The sequence below is a fragment of the Scleropages formosus genome, chromosome 10 (genome assembly GCF_900964775.1).
Source record: "Scleropages formosus chromosome 10, fSclFor1.1, whole genome shotgun sequence".
In the NCBI taxonomy this organism is placed as follows: domain Eukaryota; kingdom Metazoa; phylum Chordata; class Actinopteri; order Osteoglossiformes; family Osteoglossidae; genus Scleropages; species Scleropages formosus.
The window spans coordinates 17,693,469-17,720,592 of record NC_041815.1 but is presented as its reverse complement, the minus strand read 5'-3'; the positions used below and the strand labels follow the sequence as shown (position 1 = coordinate 17,720,592).

General features: G+C 44.0%; 4 protein-coding genes across 8 annotated transcripts in view; 3 read left to right on the top strand and 1 right to left on the bottom strand.

The window, feature by feature from the left end:
- LOC108928722 (endothelial cell-selective adhesion molecule-like) overlaps positions 1 to 5,149 on the top strand; it is a 29,316-nt gene extending 24,167 nt beyond the window's left edge. The window contains exons 5-8 of the mRNA XM_018742788.2: positions 1,661 to 1,705; positions 3,217 to 3,339; positions 3,530 to 3,659; positions 4,714 to 5,149. Of these exons, the coding sequence (XP_018598304.1) occupies positions 1,661 to 1,705; positions 3,217 to 3,339; positions 3,530 to 3,659; positions 4,714 to 5,149 (734 nt within the window). The remainder of the gene's footprint in view (positions 1 to 1,660; positions 1,706 to 3,216; positions 3,340 to 3,529; positions 3,660 to 4,713) is intronic.
- Positions 5,150 to 6,420: 1,271 nt separating this feature from the next.
- On the top strand, positions 6,421 to 11,107 carry LOC108928662 (V-set and immunoglobulin domain-containing protein 2-like). The gene is made up of 7 exons (XM_018742705.1): positions 6,421 to 6,433; positions 9,013 to 9,176; positions 9,467 to 9,671; positions 9,758 to 9,916; positions 10,318 to 10,437; positions 10,518 to 10,650; positions 10,975 to 11,107. The coding sequence occupies exons 1-7, from the start codon at positions 6,421 to 6,423 to the stop codon at positions 11,105 to 11,107; spliced, it is 927 nt and encodes a 308-aa protein (XP_018598221.1).
- Positions 11,108 to 12,108: 1,001 nt separating this feature from the next.
- On the bottom strand, positions 12,109 to 17,849 carry acad8 (acyl-CoA dehydrogenase family, member 8). Of its 4 annotated transcripts, XM_018742732.2 has the most exons (11): positions 17,731 to 17,835; positions 17,226 to 17,326; positions 16,752 to 16,921; positions 16,454 to 16,563; positions 15,556 to 15,632; positions 15,328 to 15,465; positions 14,194 to 14,329; positions 14,007 to 14,104; positions 13,755 to 13,907; positions 13,146 to 13,248; positions 12,109 to 12,909 (listed from the first exon to the last, which is right to left on the bottom strand). In XM_018742732.2, exons 1-11 carry the CDS (start codon positions 17,828 to 17,830, stop codon positions 12,854 to 12,856), a joined length of 1,242 nt encoding a protein of 413 aa, XP_018598248.2. In that variant the 5' UTR covers positions 17,831 to 17,835; the 3' UTR covers positions 12,109 to 12,853. The 4 variants fall into 4 exon arrangements, with proteins under 4 accessions (XP_018598248.2, XP_029111670.1, XP_018598247.2 ...); XM_029255837.1 differs by lacking the exon at positions 12,109 to 12,909 and having other exon boundaries at positions 13,004 to 13,248; positions 17,798 to 17,849; XM_018742731.2 differs by lacking the exon at positions 12,109 to 12,909 and having other exon boundaries at positions 13,004 to 13,248.
- A 2,621-nt stretch (positions 17,850 to 20,470) lies between these two features.
- thyn1 (thymocyte nuclear protein 1) lies at positions 20,471 to 23,343 on the top strand. 2 transcript variants are annotated; one of them, XM_018742718.2, is made up of 8 exons: positions 20,471 to 20,675; positions 21,214 to 21,290; positions 21,422 to 21,636; positions 21,721 to 21,789; positions 22,064 to 22,156; positions 22,465 to 22,560; positions 22,793 to 22,943; positions 23,139 to 23,343. In XM_018742718.2, the coding sequence occupies exons 2-8, from the start codon at positions 21,224 to 21,226 to the stop codon at positions 23,183 to 23,185; spliced, it is 738 nt and encodes a 245-aa protein (XP_018598234.1). In that variant the 5' UTR covers positions 20,471 to 20,675; positions 21,214 to 21,223; the 3' UTR covers positions 23,186 to 23,343. The 2 variants fall into 2 exon arrangements, with proteins under 2 accessions (XP_018598234.1, XP_018598235.1); XM_018742719.2 differs by lacking the exon at positions 20,471 to 20,675 and adding an exon at positions 20,816 to 21,042.
- Positions 23,344 to 27,124: the final 3,781 nt, after the last annotated feature.

Genomic DNA, 27,124 nt, shown 5'->3' with positions numbered 1-27,124 from the left:
ATATCACAGACCTCTTACTTTTAACGTAATATTGTTGCGTAGTCATGTAGACTTTTAATGACCGCAAAGAATGAGTGTCTCCACTATGATCTGTCTTCCACGTCAAAGTAACATGTTTGCTTAAACATGAAGAACTGGGAAAAAATAGAAATGGAAATATGAGTTGTTAGGTAATATCAATTGTAACAGATGATGGGAGTGTCTTGATCATGACTCAGCCGTGTCTGAGATGCCACATTACAAATGGCCAATCGACAGCTTCCGGTGGTCCCTGCCAACCCTCCAGCCTCACGGGGCTGCTCCTTAACGGGGTGGAAGCTACAGAGAAACATGCCTAGAATCCTTAGTGGGATTATACTTTCATTTCTCTCTCTGACACCAGATGACAGTTTTTATATATCTGTTGTTGGTTTTCTGTGATACCTAAGGGAAAAGCTAACTTAATGAATCTTTCAGAATGGCCTTAGAGGGAGATAACGCATTTACCCTTTTTTCTGGAGTGCTGGTCCAAAAATACTACATGCCTCTGAGGTAGCCCTCCTTTCATATACTCCACATTATAATTGCGGATATATTCAACAGAAAATGGAAATGATAATGTAATACTAACAGTAAGTTATATATCTACACACACACACACACACACACACACACACACACACAGAGTCTGAAACCACTTGTCCCAAGCGGGGTCGCGGCGAACCGGAGCCTAACCCGGCAACAGAAGGTGCAAGGCTGGAGGGGGAGGGGACACACCCAGGACAGGATGCCAGTCTATCGCAAGACACCCCAAGCAGGACTCGAACCTCAGACCCACCAGAGAGTGGGACCCAGCCAAGCCCGCTGCACCACCGCGCCCCCCCGTTATATATCTAGAAAGGGAAAATATGAAAAAGCTAATAAATCATGATTTATTGATTTAGCTGATGCCTTTCTTCAAAGACACTTACAATTTTAGATTTGCATTCTAAGCTACTTACTACCGTATATGCTACATATTTACCTATTTAAACAGCTGGATAATTTTTACGCTATCAGTACTTGATTCAACAAGTACCTCAATCAAGGGTACTACAATGAGGACTGGATTCAAATCGAGATCTTTTGAAAGGCAACAGCTACTTGTTGTAGCATGTTTTACTGGATTTTAGAGGGTTGTTTTCAAAAGCAGCTCTGATCACATCATTTTGTCTGCAGAATGACACTTATGTCTTAGCTGAAGACCTGGTGTGGCTCAAAATGGACAACTGAAACAAACAGGACAGGACAAAATCTAGTGCCCTAGAGTGTTTGGTAGTACATGTTCCTTTGGGTAATCTGTTTGGAAATATAAGGAACAAAAATACTGGGGCAAAACGGGGGAAATATTTTAAATGCTTACGATTTTTTTCCCAGAAACCAAGGAACAGCAGTTACGGCAATTACTGGCGTTCTCTTACCTGAAATTATTCTATTCCTTTTTTGCAGAAATAGCTCATGTATCATCTTCAGTTTCGTATAAAATGCTGAACGGACACTGCCGATGTTCAGCATGGAAAAAATCCTATGCCACGCCCACTTCCTATCCCAAGCTCCGCCCCCTGACTTTGCTCACCTCTCATTGGCTCTGCTCATCTCATGCGCTGTGTCTCTGTTGCTCTTCTCTTCTGTGCGCTCACAGCTTGGAGAGCCTGTCCTCAGCCCCTGCTTGTGCTGGGGTATCTGGGTAAGGGACTATCCGCCCACCCCGACCCTTCCTCCCAACCACCCATCGTGTTCTTCTCCAAAACTGCTCACAGTGGCTCTTTCTCATCCAGTTCTCTGTCTGCATGATCCTGAGAACCAGTACCTGAGTCCTGGGTCCCAGCCCAACTCTGAACTAGGGAACCCTTTCTGGAGAAGCGCAGGCGAATAAAGTTGAAGCAAAGCCTCGTTTTACTGACGCGTGCCGCAGCTGCACCCACAGACTGCCTGCTGTGTACCACTGACTGCCAGGAACTGACTGCATGACTCTCCTAGTAATGTTTTCTATTTAAATTCCAAGGTGGACTCTTCCCATGATTATCTGATTCAAAGTTATTTTCCCCCTCACGGTTGGCTTGCAAGCCTCCAATTTGCCAGTTTTATGCTGAAAGATCTAGCAGTGCTTTAAAGTGCAAACACCTGAATTTGCACTCTGCTGAGTGGTTTCCACCTGTACATATGCATGCCTTATTATTGTTAATAATAGCTAATTTTTAACTAATGCCTTTTGTCCAAGACGTGCAATGCTAGATACACCACACTAATCTACTTGTAATTATTTCCCCATCAACACACTGGAGACAGTGTAACACACAGTCACTGACTCACACACTAAGGAGAATTTGGAAGCACTAATTACCCTGAAACATGTCTTTGGACCGTGGGAGGAAACTGGAGCACCCAGGGGAAATCCACACAAACCAAATGCAAATTCCACACAGAGCCGTTTCAAAGCCACAGCCCAAGAGCCTCAAGGCACCAGTGCTACCCACTGCTCCACCATGTCTGTATTGCACATGCAGGGGGTGGTCTCCACTTGTACCTGCGATCAGTTCATCATTTTCTCTTAGCACCCGTTCCTCTAGCCTGTAGCTAGAATTTTCTCTTTTTTGCATACTTAGTGTGGGCAAACGGGGTAAGAACTTTTTTTTTTTTTTATGTGTTTAATCTTCTGGATTTTCATGGAAATTATATTTTTGGCTGCGCTGGGACTTGAACTCTTATAACAGAGCTATGGATTGAACCTGGACCCTCAAAGCAGATGCTCCAACGAAAAAAAAAAAAAAAACACTAAAACAGTTTAGAAAGCCAACATTTATTAGTCAAACTGCAATACAACAAGAATTTCTCATTGAGGGCTGGTCAACTTTCCACTGGGCGAAACTTGTGAAAACTATGCACAATACAGGCTTACGCTCTGTGCAAATGCACAAAACACATGCCCACGCTGATAAGACCAGGCTTTTTTTTTTTTTTTTTTTGAAATATGTGTTAGGTAACATGTCCCACTTATTCGATAAGTCTGTACTATGAGCGCATTTAAGTAATTTGTGGTGATGATGATTCAGCTGTATTTGCCCATATAGAAATGTTGTAAACACCGTGCACAGCATGCTCCCAGTGGTGCACGCAGGCATACGCTGCATCCGCCAGTTTCCAGCAAGACACCGACAGGACCACTCTGAACTGATGGCTCTGTGTCCGCTCTTGCAGATGAGAAGCAGGGCACTCTGCGCCTGAGTAACCTGACCCAGGGCATGTCGGGGAAGTACGTGTGCCGGGCGAGCAACACGGCGGGCTCCGAGAGCTGCTATATCAACCTGGAGGTGGCTGCCTGTATGTACGCTCTCCCTGTCTCGCACACTGTCCAGAGGTGACCACCTACTATCACTCTTCACATCGATCACTTCTGGGTCTATAGATCTGCAGGATTTATTACGAAGTGACTGTAGTGGGGTTTATGAAAGAGTTTATAATGCATCATGATACGCCATCTGATTACTTGTGTCCTGTGTTGCTATCACAGCAAGCAACGTAGGGATGATTGCTGGGGCCACCGTGGGCTCTCTTCTTGGACTGGTGGCTATCATTCTGTTCCTTGTCTTCATCATCAAGAGGAGGAGAGAGGGTGATGAGGATGTGGCCAATGAAATCAAGTGAGTTTCCATGTCCTGCTTGCGTTTGTATGGTTACAAGATGAATCCCATTGCATTTATGGGTATTGTAGGTGTTACTGTGCCCACCTGTGATAAGAGATGTTCTGATGCTGGGGGTGTAGAAGGCTGAGGATGACTGATGGGTCATTCCACCAGGCGTTTTTGTTTCAGTGTCCAGCCTGCAAGAAGGTGAAGTATCACTTGGTGAACAGAGGGGTTCTTTAGACGACATATTCAAGGAAGTAGCAGAGATCAGGGATGGGGAAAAGCACCGTGAGCACAGAGTGGCTTCCCTGAATAGCGGCTCATGGAGAGATGCAAGCAGAAAAGTGCTGACTGGGGAGCTGTATCTGTCAGTATCCACGAGCTACACAGTGCAAAGACGTTCATAATCCGTCACACAATCCTGCAAGAGCATCCCCTTGACTAGGGATAACATCCATTAAATTCTTGAACATCCTCAAGTATCTTATTGATGTACAAGGTGTGTCAAAAGTCTGAAACCACCCAGATATTTTAAGGACGCCTAATGCTGGACAGCGCACAATGGCCCACTGAGCAAGGTACAGCAGTAAACATTCTTCCCAGTCATGGGTGAGCATGGCGTACGCAACAAAGCATACATGCATCTGAAGGCACGCATCTGAGGCTAGTGCCAGGATCCAACCAGAAGTGTTTCCATGTGTTCAAACTGTGGGCTCAACCACACTGCAAGCTTAACAAAGTGGCACAGTGAGCTCAGACTTACGCTTCTTTGTAGCTAATAAACCAAAAAACAATGTTTCATGCCATGAAATTTTTAATCCCTCCAAAAGAATTTAACCAGTAACAAAAACAAGCTGAGCTGCTTGTCACTGCTTTGGCACTAAACTTTCCAAACGACATCATCACCTGATCGGAAGTACTGAAGCCTAGATATGCTGGCATCACCTGTTAAAATGATTGTAAATAGCAAAAAAAAGGGTAAGTCAGTTAATTAAATAAATAATCATTAGCCTAACTCCATTTATATTTTGGACTTAGAGCAGATTTGAATCACCTGTCTGTCTTGCAGGGAAGATGCCCAGGCTCCAAAGCGTGTTTCTTGGGCCAGGAGTGGTACAGGTTCGGACAACATCTCCAAGAACGGCACGCTGTCCTCCCTCGCCGCCAGCCCTCGCCCCCACAACCACTGTACCCACAACCCAGCTTCCGACACTGCCTCCATTCTCACAGCCGTAGGCAGTGCTGCTGGTTATCGCCTTCGACCGGGAGACCCCAGCGTCCTGCAGGGCCTTCCTGGATATAACGGTAGCAGCACCTTGCCCCGCCGCTGTCCGCCAGCAGCCAGCTACAGCTCCAGCCCCCTGCACAGGACTGATGGTGCCCAACCTCAGGCTCCCCGGCATCCTTTCATGCCCCCTACAGCTGTGACCCGCTCCAACATCTCGCGCATGGGTGGTGTTCCTGTCATGGTACCTACGCAGAACCAGGCAGGTTCTCTGGTGTAGAGTCTGGACTGCTTCACCGTCTAAGCAGAAGGAAGTTCCTACAAGCAAAACTTTTCTCTGTAAATGAACTTTTTTGGTTCTCAAAGACACAAAGACTTAGTTCTTTAGGTAAAGCAAAGTTGCAATGAAGTACTTTAATCAGCTGTATAAATAATTCAGAGGTTTCTTTTTATATTTAAAATATATCCAATGTATAAATATGTATTTACTACTGAACTCTATTGTGTTTTTACAAAATAGCATCTTTTGGGTTTTTTTTTTTTTTTTTTTTTTTTTTTTACATGTTTGATTCCTATTCTGGTTTTATTAACAGCTGGAGACGCTCATGCAAGGCATGTTATTTATGCCTTTTCTTGTTAAAAGCAAAAAAAGATTTTGATAATTGAGTTCCTATAAAACCAACGGAAGTGTAACATTTTCTTGCGTACCGTGATGTTAGTGTGAACCTTCCAATGAGAAGGACACACTCTGAAGTATGATTAATGTAAATATGGGTCAGAGGTGGAAGTGTGGGAGTGGGGGACTGGGTCACGTGAAACGTCCTTTTTCTGGGTCTGCAGACACCGGGAGTCCAAAGGATCCTAACTTCATCCACATCAGCTTTTTCAAAAAATAGCTTCACACAGAACAGTGTTACAACCCAGCAAATGCCTTTTCGCTGCCTTTCAGTATTATGCCCAACATAAAAAAAAAAAATGTTAGGATTCAAACAATGGTAAAATCATCATTCTGTCTTGTGTCCACTATTATATATTCGTTACATGTGAAATACTAAAACAATTGCCTGCAACACTTGCTACCAAATTTGAATTTATATCTGGACTCAGTGTGTTTAATAAGGATAATCTCAGTTAAATAAAATCAACATCCATGTTTTAAAGCTAATGTGTTTGTACTGTTAGATGCTTTATAAGCATTTGACTGGACTGACTGACTTGATGAAGTAGCAACAGATGCAAAGTCAGCATATCCAGCCTTAATTTGAATTAATCTAAAGGTGTAGATAATTCACTTATTGTTTTCTTTTCATTTCTAATTACTCTATTAAGTTCATTCTTTTATCCAGAACAGTTTAGACTTACTTAAAATATATTTAAAGTACATTGTTCACATCACAGAAATATTTTAGAACAGGGGCTTGTAACTCAGTCTCCAAATTCCTCTTGGGGGCTTCAGGGGGTCCGTGAAGCACAGGCTTGATTTGAAAATAAGTGTGTAACTAAATAAAAGTTACAATGAAATAAAAATACACTATTACTGTGTATGACATAATGCTATGCGAAGGTAAGCAAGCCAAAAAAAAGGTTAAGAACGCCTAGTTTAGTGGTAGGACATGTAGAGCGTTCACATTTACAGTATATAAATTCAAAATGGTTTAACTCAAATTTTATCAGAAGACTGAATTATGATTACTGCGTAGTACTCGATTTAGTAAACTAATCTGACATTTTTCATCCACTTATGGTGTAATTATATATATATATATATATATATATATACATAAAAGAGGAGTACATAATATGTATGCTTAGAATGTTTGTGGGTTCTTCTCCTAGCACAGGGATTACTAGAATAACCATTAATCGTTTACACACATTTTTTATTTCCCTGTTGCTTTTCTCCAAAGCAGCTTACAATTATTTACCCATTTAAACAGCTGGATAATTTCCAGAGGAACAATTGAATAAATACTTGACTCAAGTGGACGGCAGCAGGAGGTGAGACTAAAAACTTTGACTGAAATGTGGCAGCTATAACACGGCCTACTGTGCACACGTGAAAACAATAACATATTGATCACATGAATAAGATTTGCAGGCTTATGTTTCAGGCTTCTGACCATGCATTGATCTGAACTAAGAATTCTATACTGATGTGAACAGAGACTTAACAGGCAAATCCGAGACCAAAAAAGACTCTTGGGACACAACAGAGACCGGTAAGACTCTACAGTGAACATCCTCAACAGCCTCCGTTTAAAAGCGGTCCTAAATGCATGGTTGCACACAGGTGGGCAAGAGAAGCCACTAGCTGTCAGGGCAGGGATCCCTCCGGAGTCTACTGAAGGTACACTGACCAAAGCGTGGGACAAATTCTTTATTTGTTTTTATTATTATCCTTAACCTTTATATAGCCAACAATTTTCTATACAGGAATATTTACAGTTATTTGACACATTTCTCTGAAGCAACTTATAGCATTGAGGTAACTTCACTGGAGCAATTTAGCATAAGTACTTTGTCCAAGGCTACTACAGCTGGAGGTGAGCCTCAAACCCATAACCTTTAGGTCTAAAGGCAGTAGCGCTAACTGCTATGCTACCAGCTGTCCCATTTGCATTGATATTCAACATAACGTGTTAAATATTCGACTTCACAATTATATACCCATTTTTGCAGCAGGGTAATTTTACTGTACAAATTCAGGATAAGTGCCTTCATCAAGCGTACGGTGACAGGCGTGGGATTTGAAATGGAAATGTTCCATCATATGAAACAGTATATATCACGAGTAGCTGTATATTATTACACAAATTTGTTATCAAAAATTACTAAGCATAACAAATACGTGCATGTTTACTGAACACTTAGGAGATCAGGGGAAAGTGAGTTCGAAAGGTAAGTTTTGAGACCCTCCTGCAGAGGAGGAACCGGAAACCTTTGTGCTTTTGATTTTGACCTCTTGTGCATGGATCCGCCAAGCGGGCAGAGGTGGAGGAGCGTGGCAGTGTGGTTGGGGTGTAGCAAATGATCAGGTCTTGCAGAAATCGGGGAAGAGATCCACTGATGCTTTTCTAGGCTGCAACCAGAGTCTTGAATTTGATGCAGGCAGCTATAGGAAGGCAATGCAGAGAGGCGAAGAGGGGAGATACATGGGAACGCTCGGGCAGGTCAACCACAACTCGCGCAGCAGTGTTCTGTGTCAACTGAAAGACTAGACTGGACTATAGCTGAAAACATTAGTAACATTCCAGTTGTAAGCAGTTACATACATTCTAGACAAACTTGGTAACTCCAGCATCACATGACTCACCAGCACTACAGGTGCATAATAGCGCATACGCAGGTGCGTTGTTGATATTTTCATATCAAGCCACACCTGCACCTTTCATAGAGAGGTTCCATCTGGCTCCGTGTCCTTGGTCGCGGTAACACCCAGTGGAGAGAGAGCTGTTATCTGGACCAGTCAGAAAACACAGTGAACAAACAGACCCAGTGAAATGAGCACCATGGCACCTCTGGCACTGACTGCTTGGACTCTGTTTTCATATTTAGGTAAGTACTGCACTGCCATATCCATGAAATCAGTAAAAGTGCGATAAATGTAACTAAGATTCTAACTGATTGATTGTGGTGCATGATGTTATGAACAAGAGTAACTACAGTTCAAAGGCTACGGGGGAATACAAATGAAATGACATATGAATAGTACAAGCTTATATTTCTTACATATGGTGAAATACATAATACTGTAATGTAACACATTTGCTGAATTTATAAACTGCTGTGTTTCTCACGTTACTATGTGGCGGTAACATGAGCGAGGTCCAAAAACAGGATTTAGATGTGAATTGCAGCTGCATTTTTTGGTTTACAATAAAAGTGAAGAAAAAAAAAACTATTTAGCTCCAAGAAAAGGAGTCCGCTTCTCATCCGCTATTGTTTTGTGCCCACGTTTATGGATTTTTGTTCTATATTGCTGATGTTTCAAGATTTTTACCTACAAGGAAGCACTGTCGACAGTACTTATAAAGTTCAGTAAACACGCTGTATTTGAAACAGGAGCTGTGAAGTAGCTGCGAAGGACGTGTCGGACACAGTAGACGCTGCTCTAGTCTGGTCTCTCCGCTCTCCCCTGGACAGGTGTGGTCTCAACCTGGCAGGCAGTTGTGGTGACGAACGAGGTGTTTGCCCGCATGGGGGAGTCGAGGGAGCTGCCGTGCACCTACAGCACCACGCCTGAGAAGGGCTTCACCCTGGAATGGCGGTTCGCGGGCCTGGGCACACCTGCCATCCAGGCCCAGAGGGTGAGGCCGCTCGGAGGCTCTACCTTCAGCTCCTCCGTGACCACTGATCTGCATCTGGAGTTCAGTTCTCCTTCACGCTCAGCGCCATGTGCTTCTCATCTGCACCCTACAGGCACTGCTCTGGGTGCCGCCTACAGCACTTTGCTCTCCATGGGACCATCAGCACGGCTGTCAGAATTCAACTCTGCTTTGTGCTCTTCTCCCTGTCCTGTATTCCCGCATTCAGCTGTACCACACATCCAGAATGGAGTCGAAACCTCATCATTGCTATGAGCTTGTTTTCCCTCCAGGTGATGTACTTCAATGGAAATGTGTACTGGGGCAAATCCTGGGGAAACCAGGCGGAGCTAGTCCAGAACCCACCCACGAAAGGCACCGCTTCTCTTCGCATCTTGAACGTGCAGCCATCCAACGCGGGGATTTACATATGTGAGGTCACGAACCCTGTGGACTGGGAGAGCAGCGGACAGGGCCTGATCAACTTCACTGTGCTCGGTGGGTACCAGTAGACGACGCATCCCTTGAAGGTTTTGGTGAAGTTTTGAAGCTGAAACCAAGCCCCTGTTTTACTTCTATTCCAGTGCCTCCCTCTACACCACAATGCAAGCTGAATGGAAATCCCTATGCGGGAAATGATGTCACACTCACATGCAAAGCATCCTATGGTATTCCTGCTCCCATCTACTCTTGGAGCCGAGAGAAGAACGCACCTCCGCTGTCACCAGACAACCTAGTGGAAGGTAGCGTGCAGTGACCCATGAATTCACCAACTGCTCCTCAGAAATACTGTGTCTCGAGGCACACCTGGGCAGCTGCTTCAATAAAATATTAATTCTGGAACATGTGAAGCTGGAGACCAGTATTAGTGAAACCAAAAGTGAGAACAGAATGAATATTATCAGGTAGTGAATAAGCGGAAGGTGGAGTGGTGCTTTCACCGCTATCTAGTGCACGAACGCTCGAGAGCTGGCTCTCTGCCAAGCCTGACTGATTTTACCTTGATTTAAACACTTGTTTCTAACCTATTCTCTGGTAGATGCTCTTTGACCTTAAATCTCAAATCTCTGAGGAGGTTTTCCAGGCTTTTTCTTTTCACATTGTGAACTATGAGGTGAAATAAGGTATCTCATCTCTGTTGCAGACCAGAAGGGCGGCTCCCTGATCCTGCGCAACCTGTCATCCTCCTTCTCCGGAAGCTACACCTGTATGGCCTCCAATGAGTTAGGGAGCTCTATGTGTGCGGTGGCCCTCAGAGTCACCTGTGGGTATCCGCTCAGATCGGCACAGTCGCGTGCATCCGATCAACTCGGCTCTCTAGTCACCTCCCACCTCCTTTTTCAGACATTAACAACGCACTGATCATCGGCAGCGCTGTGATGGCCACCTTCATCATTCTCCTCCTCCTGGCAGCAGTGTTAGCCTACTTCCTGTGCAAGAAGAAACCCAAACCAACTCAAGAAAAACAAGAACAGAGGTGTGTCATTCCGTACACCTTACATGTATTCGTGTTGGGCTGTCACTGCTTTTGACAGCTTTGGTTGGGACCTATCGTGATTCTGGTTGCTGCGAACATGTTGACTAGAGGTGCTCCTCTTTATGGCTCTGGTTCAGCTGTGCATATAATGCTTATTCACATGAAGAGATTCGTGGGTTGTGTTTATTCACCTGAGTGCACCTGTGGGTGGTGCGTATACTGTTAGCATTCCAGCTGGCAGCGCTCATGTGACCGTGCGTACATCCTTGGCTTTGGTTCTGCTTCCTTCCAATTCAGTCTTGATCCTTCTCACTTTGTTCACAGAGAAACCCAGAAAAACCGTGCAGCTCACCCTGAGGACCACCTGCTCGACAACGCAGAAGAACCCCCAGAAGCTTCTAGAAGCTTCAGTCACCACCGGCGTATGGGACCCTCAAAGCCCAGCATCCTGGTGTAGATCCGTCACAGTCCTCATTCAGTTACATCATCCCAAATGTAAAACTTTTCTGATCCTCTGCCTTTTGAAGTATTATTGATGAAAAATTTCCTGTTTCAATTCGACAGCAGCCTACTCAGAATAACGCTTTTGAACACAGATGGTGGTTTACTTGTGTATTATTGCAGCTACTTTTTTAATTCATGTAAAACTTCAGTCAGAGTTGTGGAAGCAACTATTTTCATTTCCAAATAGTTTCAAAGGATTTTTTTTTTTTGCTGTGTGTTTATCTCTTTTCATCTCTCATCAACTATATTTTTCTTTAATACATAAAGTACATATTTCCTAAATGTAAGATTTTTTCAAAGACTATGGTTTATGTGTTAAAAGCAAAGGAGTCCCTCAGCCTCATAATGAACACAGACTAGGGATAATGTAAATACATTTATTGGAAGTGTTCTTAATTATTCCATATGTCAGCATCTTAATTTTACAAAAAAAGAAAAAACTCAAACATGATATAAATACATACTCTATGTGGCAGAAATCACTGTGATCCAGATCAATGCATGTTGTGTGAGACCATGGCCTTTTTGCACAGACCAGGCTGTCATAGCAAAACCTTGGGACACACACCATTGGGAGGATTCTGGCATCTTCTTGTTCAGTCAGTGAAGCTCTTTTCTGGGTAGTGTATTAATAAAGGTTAATAAAATCCCACTAACACTTCCTGTTACAAAAACCATTACTAAATAAACTGGATCAGTTCTCTCATACAGCAGCCAATCCCACACAAAGCAGAAAACAGAAGCAGATAATTCAGCACGGTGGTGCAGGGAGTCGTGCTTCCGTTTCAAGGTGCCTGGGGGGTGTGAGAGGGTGTGGGTTTGAACCCCACTCTATCTGTGTAGAGTTTGCACATTAAACCCATCTGCATGGGTTCTCTCCCACCGTGCCAAAACATGCTGTTCAGGTTCACCCACAGCCTGTAAGTGAAAGGGTGTGTTCCACTGATGTATGGATGAGTGACCCAATGTAAGTAGTGGTGTATCTAGCAGTTTAAGTTACCTTGGTGAACAAGGTGTATGTGCTGACAATACTAGGTAGCACTCATTGGAAGTTGAAAGACCTGGGTTTGAAGCCCTGCTCCTGCAAGTAGAAGATGGTGGCACTAACCCCTATGCTACCTACAGCTCTATACCATTCATATGGCCAGTCTATACCTTTCTAATTGTAAATACTGTCTAGTCACCGTACATGCTAAGGTTTAATTTTACTACCAGAAATGACCAGTGTCATCATAGAGGATCCTTTCTGCATTTCTAAACTACAGCAACAGACAACAGCACCTTTTGGTACAAAATGAATACAGTAAAGGTTCCGTAACACTCATACACACAAAAGCAAAAAGGCAAACATTAAGGAAAGGGTGGAAATTTAATTCCTAGATGCCTAAGTGAGGATGTGCAAATGACATTTCCCCAGTACATGGCACTGCTTATAGGCCTCCATGTGCTGTGGACTGAGCAGCTGACAAAGTTGTAACAAGAATGTTCACATTTCATGATTTAACTGCACAATGGTGTGTAAAGATACCGAGACACTTGACAATTTCTGAATCTCTCCATAATAAAGTTCAAGAAACTTGAACAAGTGAAACTGACATATAAAATTTCCCACAGAAACAAGTGACATAGATTCAATCACACACAAGAAGGTCAAGTTCTGTTTAAAAGCAGCCATTGACATTATGTCCACTGATGTAGCTTATGAATCCATCAACAGATTTCTGGAAATGATCATACGCATCACTTCATTGGTGCCTGGAAAAGAGACAGGCAGGTATGAAATGATCACACAGTGAGAGTTATGACTTGGCAAGCAAAAAAAAAAAAAAAAAAAAAAAAAAAAGGGGGCAATTAAGATAAAAAAATGGTGATTAATTACAGCAATTTATAAGACATGTTTGTGCTAAAAATCTACAAACATGATGAATTATGCAAACATGAGTCCGCACTATGAGGCACTGAGTTTCTATAACTATTTGTGTTGGGTTTACCTTCCAGGATCTGGTGTACTCGAATATCGCGGACAAACTGCTGGACTGGGTAGTCTTTGAGATACCCATAGCCGCCAAACATTTGGAGGGCCTGGTTACAGATCTGAGAAAGAGTGAGGCAATCAGACACTGCTGAAAGCACAACACTTTTAGCTGGAGTTAAACACAGTAAAACATTCATGCACAGGAGCAGAGAGAAATTCTGTACTCTGAAGAAAATGGAAGTATTCATACGTCTTTCTTCACAGACACAAAGTACAAAACTTTAAAATATTTGAAACTAGATTTCAAAACACCCCAGATGTTTTTCTGAATAAATCAACGAGATGTACCAATTACTCCTGTACTCACAATCAATAAGCACCAACACAGGGTTACAGTGGTCCAGAGTCTATCAGAGAGGTATAGGGTATGAGCCAGGACACACTACATATCAGAGCCAGATTCGAGCAGAATGTCCAAATGGGGTGCCCAAGAACTTTGAGACACCAGCACTACCCTGCGTCACCACACTATTCACAAATAAATTATATACACAATGCATGCTAACAAAAAGTTTGACGATTGTAGATCAATAAGCAGGCAACTTCTTTGGAAAGTCAACCTCACCGTGAAGCACTCGTCTGTAGCAAAGAGTTTCGCCATGGAGCACAGCGAAACGGCATCATCGCGGTCCTCCTGCAGTGCTACGGCAGCCTGCCGGACAAGCAGCCGCGAAGCCACCAGTCGCGTTGCCATCTCTGCAAGCCGGAACTGAAGGAACTGTGGCCAGAAAGTCAGAGCAGCTCCTCCAGAATGCAGTTAATGCAGTTCGCTTACATGATCAAATCAACAACAAAGCCCAAGATACACACTGCATACCTGGTTACTGGACAGGGTCTCTCCAAATTGCTTGCGCACTGTCAAGTGGTCTCGGGCAAGCTCGACACAAGCATGGGCTGCGCCCAGAGAGCAGGAGGCTGAAAGAATAGTCAGCAATTACTTCATCTTCTGTCAGCATCAGGAGCCTGGATACTGGCTGCTGGCTGGAGCAACTGTGTAAACTCACCAATGTTGATTCGGCCACCGTTGAGGCCCTTCATGGCGATGCTGAAGCCCTGACCCTCGTGGCCCAGCCGATTGGCCACCGGCACTGCACAGTCTTCGAAAATGACAGCACGGGTCGGCTGAGAATTCCAGCCCACCTGTTTCAACAAAACCGCAATTTCAGAGAGGAAGTGAGTCTATTCTGCCACCCGGTGGACCGCTGCTCTAAAACGTGAACATTTAGATTTATTCATTTAGCAGATGCTTTTCTCCAAAGCAACTTACAATGACTAATGTAGTATTGTACAAGGAGGCTTGTAATACCAGATTTACTGAACTTTCTACACTCTTTCACATCATTATATATAGTTAGTACCACAGTGGTTGGAGCTGCTGCTTTTGAACCCAAAGGTTGCAGGTTTGATCCCCACCTTTGGTGGTAGTACCGTTGAGCAAGGTACTTAATCTAAACTGCTACAGTAAAACTACCCAGCTAAACAAATGGGGAGAGGTGTGGTGGCGCAGCAGGTTTGGCCAGGTCCTGCTCTCTGGTGGGTCTGGGGTTCTAGTCCTGCTTGGGGTGCTTTGTGGCTGACTGGCATCCTGTCCTGGGTGTATCCCCTTCCCCCCTTCCGGCCTTACGTTCTGTGTTGCCGGGTTAGGCTCCAGTTCGCCGCGACCCTGCTTGGGACAAGCAGTTTCAAGAAGTGTGTGTGTAAACAAACAGGTAAATAATTGTAACCTTAATATTGTAAGTCACTTTGGAAAAAAGCACCAGCTAAATACATGTAACTATACTGCAGCATGTTAACATACACACGGCAGTTTAGAGTCACCAGTTCACCTGAAATATGTCTTTGGACTTGGGAGGAAACCAGAGCACCCAGAGGAAACTCAAGCAAACACAAAGATTCTGGAAGCTATACAGGATAAAGGGTATTCAAACCCATGTCAAAATCCACAGCTCAGGACCTGCATCGCCATGCCATACTCAACATTGTATCACAGAAAAGCAACACAGTGATGAACAAAACTGAAGACCATTATAAACATAACTTTAAATTTCTCACTAAATATTTCGAAAAATTCCTTAAATATTACCAGAAATCTTCAGCCAAATACGGATTTGTAATAAACACTTTATGGAACACCGCACCTTCTTTTCCTTCTTTCCGAAACCGAGTCCTGGTGTTCCCTTTTCAACCACCAGGCAGGAGATGCCCTTGGCACCCTTCCCACCGGTGCGGCACATGACCACGTACACATCTGTGTCACCACCACCGCTGATGAAGGCCTGGCGGGGCACAGAGAGAGCTGTGTGTTATAATTCAAAGAGGGACACCTGCTCATCCACAGGTGACACTCTTCAGGAGCCACAACACACCTTGGAGCCATTGAGGATGTAGTGGTCACCCATGAGTTTCGCACTGGTCAGCAAGGAAGCTGCATCGCTTCCGCTGCCTGGAGACAAGGGAGGGAAACAGGCTTGTACATCCAAGCAGAACAACACGAACCTGCAGGCTTAAGGAGGGAAGAAACTACACAAAACATTTTCTTCTGGAACAGCTAAAGGGAATCAGAGCAAATGTGAAACAACTGAACCCAAATGACAGAACTGCAGAATGCACAAGTGTCATTAAAACAATGTTGCCAGCAACCTGTTAATTCTTTGTGACTTAAGGGGCTCTGCAATATTTCACAAGGCAAGATTACTCGAAAACAAAACTGGATTGACCAAAAGAGGTGGGGGGAAGCTGGAACTGATTAAATTGGACAATCTGGAAATTTGAATAAATGTAAACTCCACCCCCCCCCAAAAAAAAAAAAAAAAAAAAAAAAAAAAAAAAAAGGAGACATTTAAAATTGCCCATTTCACTTGAAGCATATATTTGGAATGAGAGAGGAAGCTGCAGAAAATTCACAAGTACACAGGGAGACTATGCAATGTCACCACAGACTGAGCTGGGCTCAAACCCCAGTGCAGAAGCTCTGAACTAAACTAATCTTCCATTTATTCATTTAGCTGACACTTTTCTCCAAAGCAACTTACGGTATTAAGCTTACAATTATTTACCCATTTATACAACTGGGTAATTTTCTTGGATCAATTTTTAGGTTAAGGGCCTTGTTCAAGGGTACTACAGCCAGAGGTAGGGATTGAACCTGCAACCTATCAGTCCAAAGGCAGCAACTCTAACCACAATTCCCAAAATCCCAAAATTTTGCTTTGTGAAATACAAACTGAAGTGTTTCTCCTCCTCCCTCCAGATCTCAGTACTCACCAGGCTCAGTCAGACAATAGGAGGCAAACTTGTCCATGGTGCAGAGCTCAGGGCAGAACTTGTGCCTCTGCTCAGCACTGCCAAATGTGTCGATCATCCAGGCGCACATGCTATTGGCAGAAAAGCCATGAAGAAAACGGATCAGACATGAACACATCCCTTTCACTGATCCCCAAATCCACCAGCAGGTGCACATTTCATTCTCCTAAGCACAAGGGCAGCTGCTGCAGATGGAAGGGAAGTGGCAGTAAACAAGGAATCAAAGAAGGGCTCAAAGCCCAGGCAGCGAAGGCCTCACTTGTGGATGCTCATGTAGGCCGTGGTGCTGGTGCAGCCTGTGGACAGGGCCTCGAAGATGATCGACGTGTCGAGGCGAGACAAGCCAGAGCCTCCCACATCGGGCTGCACGTAAATCCCTCCGAATCCCAGCTGAGCTGCTCTTCGCATGGTCTCTACAGGGAAGATTTCCTGGAGTGGAGTGGAGAGATAAATTCATAATATTAATTCTTTGCTCTAACCACCTAGTTTGAGAAATTAATTCAGACAACAGATATAGGAGCAGCTAGTAGTGTAGTGATTAGAGCTGCTGCCTGTGGACCCAAAGGTCACAGGTTTGATTCCCACCTCCAGCTGTAGTACCCCTGAGCAAGCTACTTATCCTAAAATTGCTCCAGTAAGTTTACCCAGCTGTATGAATGGGTAAGTAGTAGGTTGCTTTGGAGAAAAGCATCAGCTAGAGAACTCAATGTAGATGGAAAAGTGCCCAGCGCACCTTCTCATCCCACTCTGCCCTATGCGGAGCCATTTCGTTGGCAGCGAAGTCAAAAGCCACTTTCTGGAACTCCTTTTGCTCGTCGGTGAGGCCTGCAGAGGCTGCATGGAGAAGACAGCAGCGGAGTCACACACACACCACCAGAGCACGAGCATCACCTTCAGCTCACACACGCAGAGATCATAGAAACAAGGTGATGAAAGTGATTGCTACCTGCCAGTATCACTCACTGGCACGTCAAACGAGTTGTTGAGCAAATTCCCCCGCGCACCTCCTAAATTCTCCACCAAAAGTCCAACTGCGCTGCTAACAATGAATGTACGGATAACGAGAGTTGGCGATATCTCAGAAAAGACCGCAGTAAGTAAAAACATGAAGCAAAATACCTAACCTAGGCTACTCCTCCTGTTTTTTGCTCTGGACTAGCGCTCAGTTTACCGAACCGTAGTCGATGTTTAAAGAGTAAAAGAAAAAAAATTAATTCATGGTCAAATAACAGACTTACCATCAATGCAGGATGTAACCCCACGTTTCTGTACTCTGTTAAATATTAAACGAAAACTTTTGCTTACCAATACCCCCCTTACTAACGCCATGAGTGCCATGAATGATGAACTTGACATATCAAACATGATGGGGAATGTAGTTTCATTTATATTGGGAAACTTGGGTAATGTAGTTTCAAAGGAGATACGGTTTGCTGGGGAATGTAGTTTCAATGTACGCAATGATTTGCGTAACCATAAATCTACAGATGGTCATGACGTCATGATAAAACGCTCCGCCAGGTCGCCATATTGGAAAAATGCAGTCGTCAAGGGGCACGCAATGCTATGCTTTTAACTGTACCAAGTACTGAAACAAATACAGCAAGGAGAAAGGCTTGTCATTTCATAAGTTCTTCAGTTTCTTCTGATGTAAAAAAAAGTCTTATGGCGGAATTTATGTTCCTAACAAATGAGTAAACACCAGAACAAGCCAAGTCCAGACATTGTTTATATCACAAAATCGTGCAGTGTTTCCTGTGCATTAAGTATGGATCAGCAAACAAATACTAAAATATTTAAATAAGCTGATCTTCAGGAAGGAAAATTTTGTGGAACAGCTTTAGATCTTAGTTTGACTAAGTATTCACTATCGATCGTTTGTAAGAGCCCTACACACATACACAGTCTGAAACCACTTGTCCCATGTGGGGTTGTGGTGAGCCAGAGCCTAACCTGGGGGCACGGGGCGTTGGGTGGGACGCCAGTCCGTTGCAAGGCACCCCAAAGGGGACTCAAACCCCAGGCCCACTGGAGAGCAGGACCTGGTCAGACCCACTGCGCCATTGCGCCACCGCCCCCCGCCCCATTAGAACCCTAGTGTGAGTTTATTTTAACATTAGGGTACATATGCCAGGAGGCACGGTGGCACAGCGGGTTTGGCAAGGTCCTGCTCTCTAGTGGATCAGGGGTTTGAGTCTCGTCCGGGGTATGTCCCCTCCCCCTCCAGCCCTGCGCCCCGTGTTGCCGGGTTAGGCTCTGACTCGCTGCGACCCCACTCAGGACAAGCGGCTTTAGCAAGTGTGTGTGTGGGGTACAAATACTTGTGAAATAACACAATGCAAAAGTGAAGGGACACATTATTAGACAAATTTATATAAAGTTTGTAAAATTGTAAGTCCCACTGTGGGCTCTATAGCTTGTTTTATTTTAATTCTTAACAAGTTTGACAGATTTAACCACAGAATTTTGTATCTTATACTTCATCAATACGCACTTTAGTAATAACTGATATTACTAGTGGGGGGTGTGGTGGCGCAGTGGGTTGGACCGCAGTCCTGCTCTCCGGTGGGTCTGGGGTTTAAGTCCCGCTTGGGGTGCCTTGCGACGGACTGGTGTCCCGTCCTGGGTGTGTCCCCGCCCCCTCCGGCCTTACGCCCTGTGTTACCGGGTAGGCTCCGGTTCCCCGCGACCCTGTATGGGACAAGCGGTTCTGAAAATGTGTGTGTGTGTGTGTGTGTGTGATATTACTAGTATCATAATAAAGTAGTATACGTTTTTATAGTAGATGTTATCCAATTCATAGGCCTAGAAATATCCTCTATTCAGTTCACACACACACACACACACACACACACACACACACATTTTCAGAACCGCTTGTCCCATACGGGGTCGCGGGGAACCAGAGCCTACCCAGCAACACAGGGCGTAAGGCCGGAGGGGGAGGGGACACACCCAGGACGGGACGCCAGTCCATCGCAAGGCACCCCAAGCGGGACTCAAACCACAGACCCACTGAAGAGCAGGACCCAGTCCAACCCACTGCGCCACCGCGCCCCATCCTATTCAGTTCAATTCAATTCAAAATGTATTGACCAAAAAATACATACTACAAAATTACAAAATTATATACATGGAGCAGCAAACTTTAAAGTCTCTAGGTGACCAGATACCATCTGGTATATATGCCTATATTATTAATAGAATGCTGACATTATGGTATTTTAAGTACATTGTACAAGTTCAAATCCCAGGAAAATCTCTGTTGTATATTCACACAAACTATAAATGTGGGATGATGAGATTATTCTGTTAATTATGCATAGGAAGCTCTTGATATGGGAAACCAGGTAAGTTAGATATGACACTATGTGGAATTTTTCCACAGGCTCAAGCACATCAGTTAATGTGAAATATATCTTAAATTTTATCATGTTTAAAAGGCACGAAGAGAGTACGCAACATTCCAAAATTTTTTTATTTCAGTACTGACAGTAATACTAGCCCATACTAGACTATGGCATAGTCCAACATCCTAGGACTATTAAACTTCCTGGCATCATTCAAATTTTTGTCTAATTGATATAACAAGTCTGCTTTGATTAACTGATAGGACGTATACTCATCTTTAAAATAAGCTACACGTATTTCATGGAAATTGGTTGAGAATTGCTCCAGACAGAAGACGTTTTAGGACAGCGGCTGAGTGCATTCAAAGCCTTGTCCTTTCGTTTACACGCGTGAATCATCTTTCCAAGATGGCGAAGGGCGTTTCCGTCACGACACTCACGTTATGATTGTGCATGGCCTAGCTATGTGTACCGAGGGTTTCAAATTGTACACAATTTTTGGGTAATATAGTTTAATGCACGCGGCACGATGGGAAATGTAGTCTCACATATCAGGAAATTTGGGTAACGTGATTTCATTTACTTGGTGGGTTAAGGCAAGGTTGATACGGTGATTTGGGTAATGTAGTTTTACATACAGGGTACGATGGGTAATATAGCTTCCCATTACTTTCAGATTGCAAGTGGGTAATCGTGGTTGTGCGTGATGTACCCAGGGCGCTGACCGTCTTGAACCCTTGTTAATTTTCACAATTGAGCCCAACTGCTACATAGAAGTATCGCCTCTGTTCGAGTTTTAAAAATCAGACAGTTACCGTGCTCAAGTACTGGAGGTAAGTAGCCGGACTTCCTCTCATCTGGCACTCAACACACACTGTTCACCGAGTCCTGGTTGTTCATGTCGCAACCGTTATTTTCGGGCATACTGTCTTCCGCTTGGCACGTGACACTTTCCGAAATGCGCAGCGCGTGACCGCGCGTCGTATTCATAACGAATCGCCTCGTCAAGGAATCCAAAAGCCACGAAACGTGGAGCAGAAAAAGCTCGTTTGTTTTCGAGTTATTTCAAGTTTTTTTTAAAAAAAAAAAAAAAAAAAATAGAACATTGGCAGTATTTTAATTTTCAGCGCAATCTATTGTGCATCAGCTTTGCCTTTAATTGTTCATTAGGTGATGCTGCTATCTCTGATATAACACAAGGTTTGTGTACTAAGCTATCCGTGTACAGCAGGGTCATTTTTACTGCAGCATTTCAGGGTAAATACTTTGATCAAGGGTACTACTAGCAGCAGGAGGTGGGATTCAGATGCCTTTGAATGCAACAGCGCTAACCGCTATGCCACCCTACCGCTTGTTTGCTCTTTCTGGCAGGATTTGCAACATGCCGCCAAAGAAGCGACTTCTAGACAGGTTGCTGAGGTCAAGTCGGTCAACAGGAGACGCGGAAGGTGCCTTCGAACACTCCAAATACACCGCGCTTCGAGTGTGCGTTCATTACACATGATCTAGTGGAAGGAGTTGTGTGTCCCTGTCCGGTAAGGTGTCTCTTGTTTCCTTCATCACTGAAACATGCACCAAGGAGCACCAGCAAAGTCCGGAAAGGCGCATTTGGAGGGCTCCTCCGAGGAGGTTGCCGAGGGGACGCGTGTCAAGAGGAGGAAAAGAGCAGAAGCGAAGGAATCTGCTGAAGAGAAGGGGAAAGCCAAAGACGTCCTCGCTGGGAAAAGAGTGTACTGCCACTGGCTGATGAAGTCCGAGCCCGAGAGCCGGCTGGAAAATGGCATCGACGTGAAGGTAACCCTCCACTGCTGCGCTGGAGTGGGTCGGCAGGAACGTGCAGGGCGGCCGTGTGTAATTTTCAGCGTTTCTGTTCTGCAGTTCGGGATCGAGGACCTGAAGGCGCTTCCCAATCAAACGGGATGCTGGGATGGGGTTAGAAACTACCAGGTAAGACAGGGGCTCTTCGGCGCTGTGTGCACGAAAAGTCTGTTTTCACTGCCAGATGTGGGAATCTGGTGTAAAGTGCATAGTGGTTGAGCTCAAAGGTCGCAGGTTCGAATCATACCTCTGGCTGTAGTACCCTTGAGCAAGGTACTTAGCCTAAATTGCTTCACTAAAATTACAGTTATTTACCCATTTATACAGCCAAGTAAACAGCTTAACATTGTAAGTTGTTTTGGAGAAATAAATGTAAAGTGCTTTCATGACTCTCCACCTTCAGGCCCGAAACTTCATGAAGGACATGAAGGTAGGCCAGGTGGCCTTCTTCTACCACAGTAACTGTAAGGAACCTGGAATTGTGGGACTCATGAAGGTGAGGTTCTGCTCATGAGCCATGTGAGCTTGCCATGGTGATGATGATGAGAATTTTGATGATCACTCCAAACCACAGTAGCAAGGACTAGCAGGAAGTGATTGAGCAGAAAACCAAATCCAGTTCAGTCCCACTTAAAGCATATCACTGGGGTACATATTCAAAGTCCTAGAACCATAGAGTGGAAAAAAAAAAAGATGTAGAAGAGCTCCTCCAGTGAGAGGCAGAGTCGTAGACCTTGATGGACCCTTTTGCAATCACAGACACACTCTTTACAGTTGAACCCACAGAATCTGTGTGTTTTTTAGATTGTCAAGGAGGCGTATGTTGATCATACCCAGTTTGACAAGACGGATGTCCATTATGATGCCTCCAGCAAAGCCGAAAATCCAAAGTGGTACATGGTGAGGGTTCACCTTGCTCAACCCTCCTCCTGCTTGTAGTCAGATTGAAGAGGTATAAGTAGGTAACGGCTTCACCATTTGAGTGCTGCCACCACCCGTACAGGTACACTTGTGAGAGACAGCAGTGTCTGTTTCATCAGGCTGAACATGTTTAGAGAATGTCCATCTGATTGTGTTCAGAGCTCAGAGAAACACACAGGTTCACACGTCTCACTTGGTGTCCATCCCCCAGGTGGATGTGCAGTTTGAGCGGATGACCAAGCGCTTCCTCTCTTTGGCCGAGCTGAAGAAATACCACATACGGCACAAGGCTGAGGGCGGCGCCCTGCGGGACTTGGCCCTGTTCACCAGAGCCCGTCTGTCTGTGCAGCCCTTGACTGCTGGTGTGTCAGTCGGTCGCTGAAGACACATAAAGAGCACGCTTTGCTCGAGCACCTCTCGCTCCACTGATTGTTCTCGTTCTATTGATGAAACAGGCCACTCCCATGAGTACTACCTGTAGTTAAGGTGTGACTTCATGATCAGTAAAATGTGGTCTTTCTAACGCTGACTTTTTCATTTTCATTCTGCTTTTTCAGAAGAATTTGACTTCATCCTAAGCCTGGAGGACAAAGACCCAATTTAAGGAAGGAGACCTGCATCCAGTTGCCATGTCTCCCTTCTGATGAAGGTGCTCTCATTCCTGATACAGGGGGCTAGGTGCAGCAGGGTAGGGGATGCGATCTTTTCCTGGAAGCCCAGGTGTTCTCCACCACTGTATTGGTCATTTTACAATACAACTTTGATTTTAATCACTTACAACTCCTGATTTCTTTGTAATCTTTTACTAGAAAAAAGTCCAATTGTCATTTTCTCCAGACTAAAGGTTGTTACTTGTTTAATTGTTTCAGGTACATTTAGTGAACCTTTGCTGAAGAAGCTTAACTAGTTGGGGGCAGATTAACTGATTGTAAGAGACGAGACAGGAGATGCTGTGGGCTTTTATTTGCCCTTAGACAGGGGAGAAGGAAGGAGACAGGAAAGGGGGACCAGGGAACAAGTAGGGAGAGGTTTCGTGCTGGTCGGGGGCTGGGACAGTCGGGTTGGTCGGGACACGGGCGTCGTCTCGGGGATCGGGTTTGGGTCCGCCTTGTTCTCCTCCTCGGTCCCTTCTCTCTACTGCTGGGCACCGGGGAAGAAATAGGGAGTGAAATCAGCCCCAGCTGTGGCTGCTTTGCCCCCATCTCCGCCCCCTCCCCGGCAGCCTCGGTGTGCTACACTGATATAATACATAATGTCCAAACCAAGTAGGTGAGTGAATGTGGAGCAGCAAGAAGAGTAGTTTTTTTTACACACACTGATGTTCTGTAAGTGTGTGTGCGCAATCAGGTGTGGCGGCCCCTTAGAACACATTTTCTTCTTTGTTTTTCTTTGTCCTCCGCCAGGGGGCGATATTGCAGGATTTTTACGACACTGGTGGTATCAGTGTGCAAGCAGCTCACATCCCCCATATGAATTCAGCACAAACCAGGGGATGAGCTTGTGGAACAAGTGCAGACTGATATGGAAGGAAAAGGCTGGTGGTTTTTGAGACAGGTGTGTCTTTCACAGTTTGAGTCCCAGACCTTCTGCTGACCCCCTTTCTTAAGGTAATTATTCTTAGCTGATCCAGTTCGAATATCTTGCAGCATAATTTTTTTTTTTTAGTTATTTAACACTAAGTCACTTTGGACAGTGGGGTCAGCTAAAGGTTGAAGGTTAATAGCTTCTACTGTGGGGAGCTACAGTCCGCTCACACAGCAATGTAATGTTCTGTATACACCAATATTGCTGGTGGTCTCCCGGTATATTACACCAGTATAGGCACACACACCATATGCTCCCCCCTTAGATTAACTCTAATTCCCATGTATTTGGTGGGGATGTTACTGGTCTTAATTATTAGTTTGTCTCAACAGTCTGGTGTGGATTAAAAACAAAGAAGTTGATCACACTGGGCTGAGAAGCGATTACTGCTACCGAATGTTAAGACAACAAATGTGTAAAATAGCCCTGTGCCATGTGGACATTCACTGTCCCTCTGTGCTTGAGCATAAGTATCAGTCATGGAGTGGGTTTTGAAGAAAGTTCATCTATTGACTGTCCTGGTGATCCAGTAGGTAATGATGCTGCCTCACTGCAGTTGGGCTCTGCATTCAGAATCAGGTTTAAATCTTGAATTTGCATGTTCTACATTTACATTTATTTATTCAGAAGATGCTTTTCTCCAAAGCAACATACAGTACATCTCAGAGAAAAAAACAATGTGTGCATTACATTAACAAAGAGACTTGGATATAGACATGTGATTCTAAAGCACAGATAATTTGTCACATTCCACCATATGAACCAATGTACATCACATGAGTAGCTGCATAAAGGTTTATCCATTAATTTCCTGTAAAAATTAAAACATTTACATGTTTTTGTTCTCCCAGTGTTTGTGCTGGTTTTGTTCACAGTGAAGAGATAATCAGTGACTACATCGTCCTTAGTATTTCTTACATTGCTCTGCTGTGCAAATGGGTGAATGCATGTCGGGGGTTTAGTGCAGTGCATCTAGATTTGTGAGTCACCTTGGACAAAAGAGTCTACTGAATACCACTTAAAGTACATCCTTTTGAAGACGTGTCATTGCTAAATGAATAAACGTAATGACCAAATGGAGAGGTTTCTTCCAGAACGGTGACACACTGCTGCTGTGTTACAGCACACTGTGGTCTGATTCAGCCCTTCTCTTGTCAGTTTGTTGATAAAAATGATTCAGGGCACATACATACTTGCCACCATCCTCATTTTGTTTTTGAGGACGCTCTGTAATTCTGAAAATCCTTGTGCAAAGTACTGAAGTGTCAATAATGAACAAATGCTCTTTGAGTTTGTTGTAGACAGATGGCTCCTTTTTTTTTCCTTGGTGCAGTAACAAGTGTTTGGAACGGAGGCATGTCAACACAGACTCATTTACAGCATTTGCCTCTCAAAATCCTTCTCATACACAATCTCTGAGCCAAAAGATCTCAGACAATGGAAACCCTGCTGCTATGGGGCAGAAATAACATTATGGACGTGTCCTCAAATGTAATGTCAACCACAACTGTTTGTTGTAACATACATGTTTATTAACGGAAAACATTTCAAAGTATGATCCTGGCTCACGGAAGTACATCAGCGTAAATATCCTACAATATCGTTTAGTGTTTTCAAGCGCTACAAGTGAACAGGATGGATACAACCTTTGAAATGCAGGCATTCAGCATTGCTTTTGATGTACAGATATGTAGCCTCTTGGAGAAATGATCAGCTCTATACATCTTGCCCTGCATTTACATGTTCTTCCCAGGAAACATTCTCACTGCAAAGGGCTTTATAGAACAAGCCCCATTCCTCATTGCCCTTGAAGAATGTGACTGTGGGTAACCAGCCCTGGGCCAGTGGGTCTCTAGTCAGATAATGGATGGAGATGAGAACAAATGAGTGTCATGTGGCTTTATCACAGAGGCTCGAGTGACACTGCAGGTAGTCATAAAGAGACCACCTACTCCTCTCGAATACCACCTACTCCTCTCGAATACCGCTCAGCCAACATGTAATTCTGTCAAGGTGCCTTCCGATTCAGACAAATTAATTTTTTAGGCTCAGGTTTACATATATTCAGTGTGGAACCATTTCTGTATACAGAAAACATTTATATGACCCTTAAAACAAAGAGCAACCAGTTCTGCCTCTGAGTCCTAAGTGCAGGTGGAAGAGCTCAGCCTGGCAGTACCACATGGAAACTTGGTAAGAACTGATCCTCTACACATTAAAGCTGATGCAAGGCAGGCACTTGAGAACAATGAGAGATGTACACAGTAAAAGCACCTCCTGTTGCAGCAGTAATGTAATGTATAGAGTGCAGAGGTTGTTCAAAGGAGAATGTGCAGAGCAGCACCAAGTTTATATCTGCATAAGTCAGAGATGTATTGACACTTAAACCGTGGCTTTGTGTGGGCTCAACACAGTGTCTCACCTTTTATGGCTAGAGGTGTTCAATTTAGTTTAACAAACTTAGCTGGAAAAATTACCCAGCCTAGGAAAATGTAATTATGAAAGTCTTTGCCTTCAATGAGTACAGTTACATCCTCGTTATGTTCTCTTTGTTTTTTCTGGTGAAAGTCATGTTAGTACAATTATTACATACACCTAATAGAGCTGTTTTGGACAAAAAGATTCACTATTTGCAGAATCCTGATGCTGAGAATTGTCGTATTTTAAAAACAGGTAATTGGACAGTGATTCCAGAATACAGAAGACTAATAGTAAAGGTCACTTTAAAAGAAGACTTTTAGTACTGACTCGATACTATCATAAGAATACACAGAGATCCTTAAAAACCACTCTAAAATAATAAATCTACCTTTCATCTAATTGCAGCATATAAACTCTCCAGTATTAAAAATGTTTCATAACATATTTGACAACATAGCACCCTAATATGGTGCTTCAAAAATAAATGTTACATAAACCTTTCAATGGAATGCTAAAATGGGAAGAAAAAAAAACTTTA

Bases quoted from the DNA above. Each gene is read 5' to 3' on its own strand.
- LOC108928662 (XM_018742705.1), top strand. The intron at 9,672-9,757 runs GTGGGTACCAGT...CTTCTATTCCAG, and splicing joins GATCAACTTCACTGTGCTCG to TGCCTCCCTCTACACCACAA. The intron at 9,917-10,317 runs GTAGCGTGCAGT...TCTCTGTTGCAG, and splicing joins ACCAGACAACCTAGTGGAAG to ACCAGAAGGGCGGCTCCCTG.
- acad8 (XM_018742731.2), bottom strand. From the start codon at position 17,830: ATGGCACTCATGGCGTTAGTAAGGGGGGTATTGGTAAGCAAAAGTTTT. The intron at 15,466-15,555 runs GTGTGTTGTGGC...GTGCCCCGCCAG, and splicing joins ACATCCTCAATGGCTCCAAG to GCCTTCATCAGCGGTGGTGG. The intron at 14,105-14,193 runs GTGAGTTTACAC...CTATTCTTTCAG, and splicing joins CGGTGGCCGAATCAACATTG to CCTCCTGCTCTCTGGGCGCA.
- thyn1 (XM_018742718.2), top strand. From the start codon at position 21,224: ATGCCGCCAAAGAAGCGACTTCTAGACAGGTTGCTGAGGTCAAGTCGG. The intron at 22,561-22,792 runs GTGAGGGTTCAC...TCCATCCCCCAG, and splicing joins AAAATCCAAAGTGGTACATG to GTGGATGTGCAGTTTGAGCG. The intron at 22,944-23,138 runs GTGTGTCAGTCG...CTGCTTTTTCAG, and splicing joins TGTGCAGCCCTTGACTGCTG to AAGAATTTGACTTCATCCTA.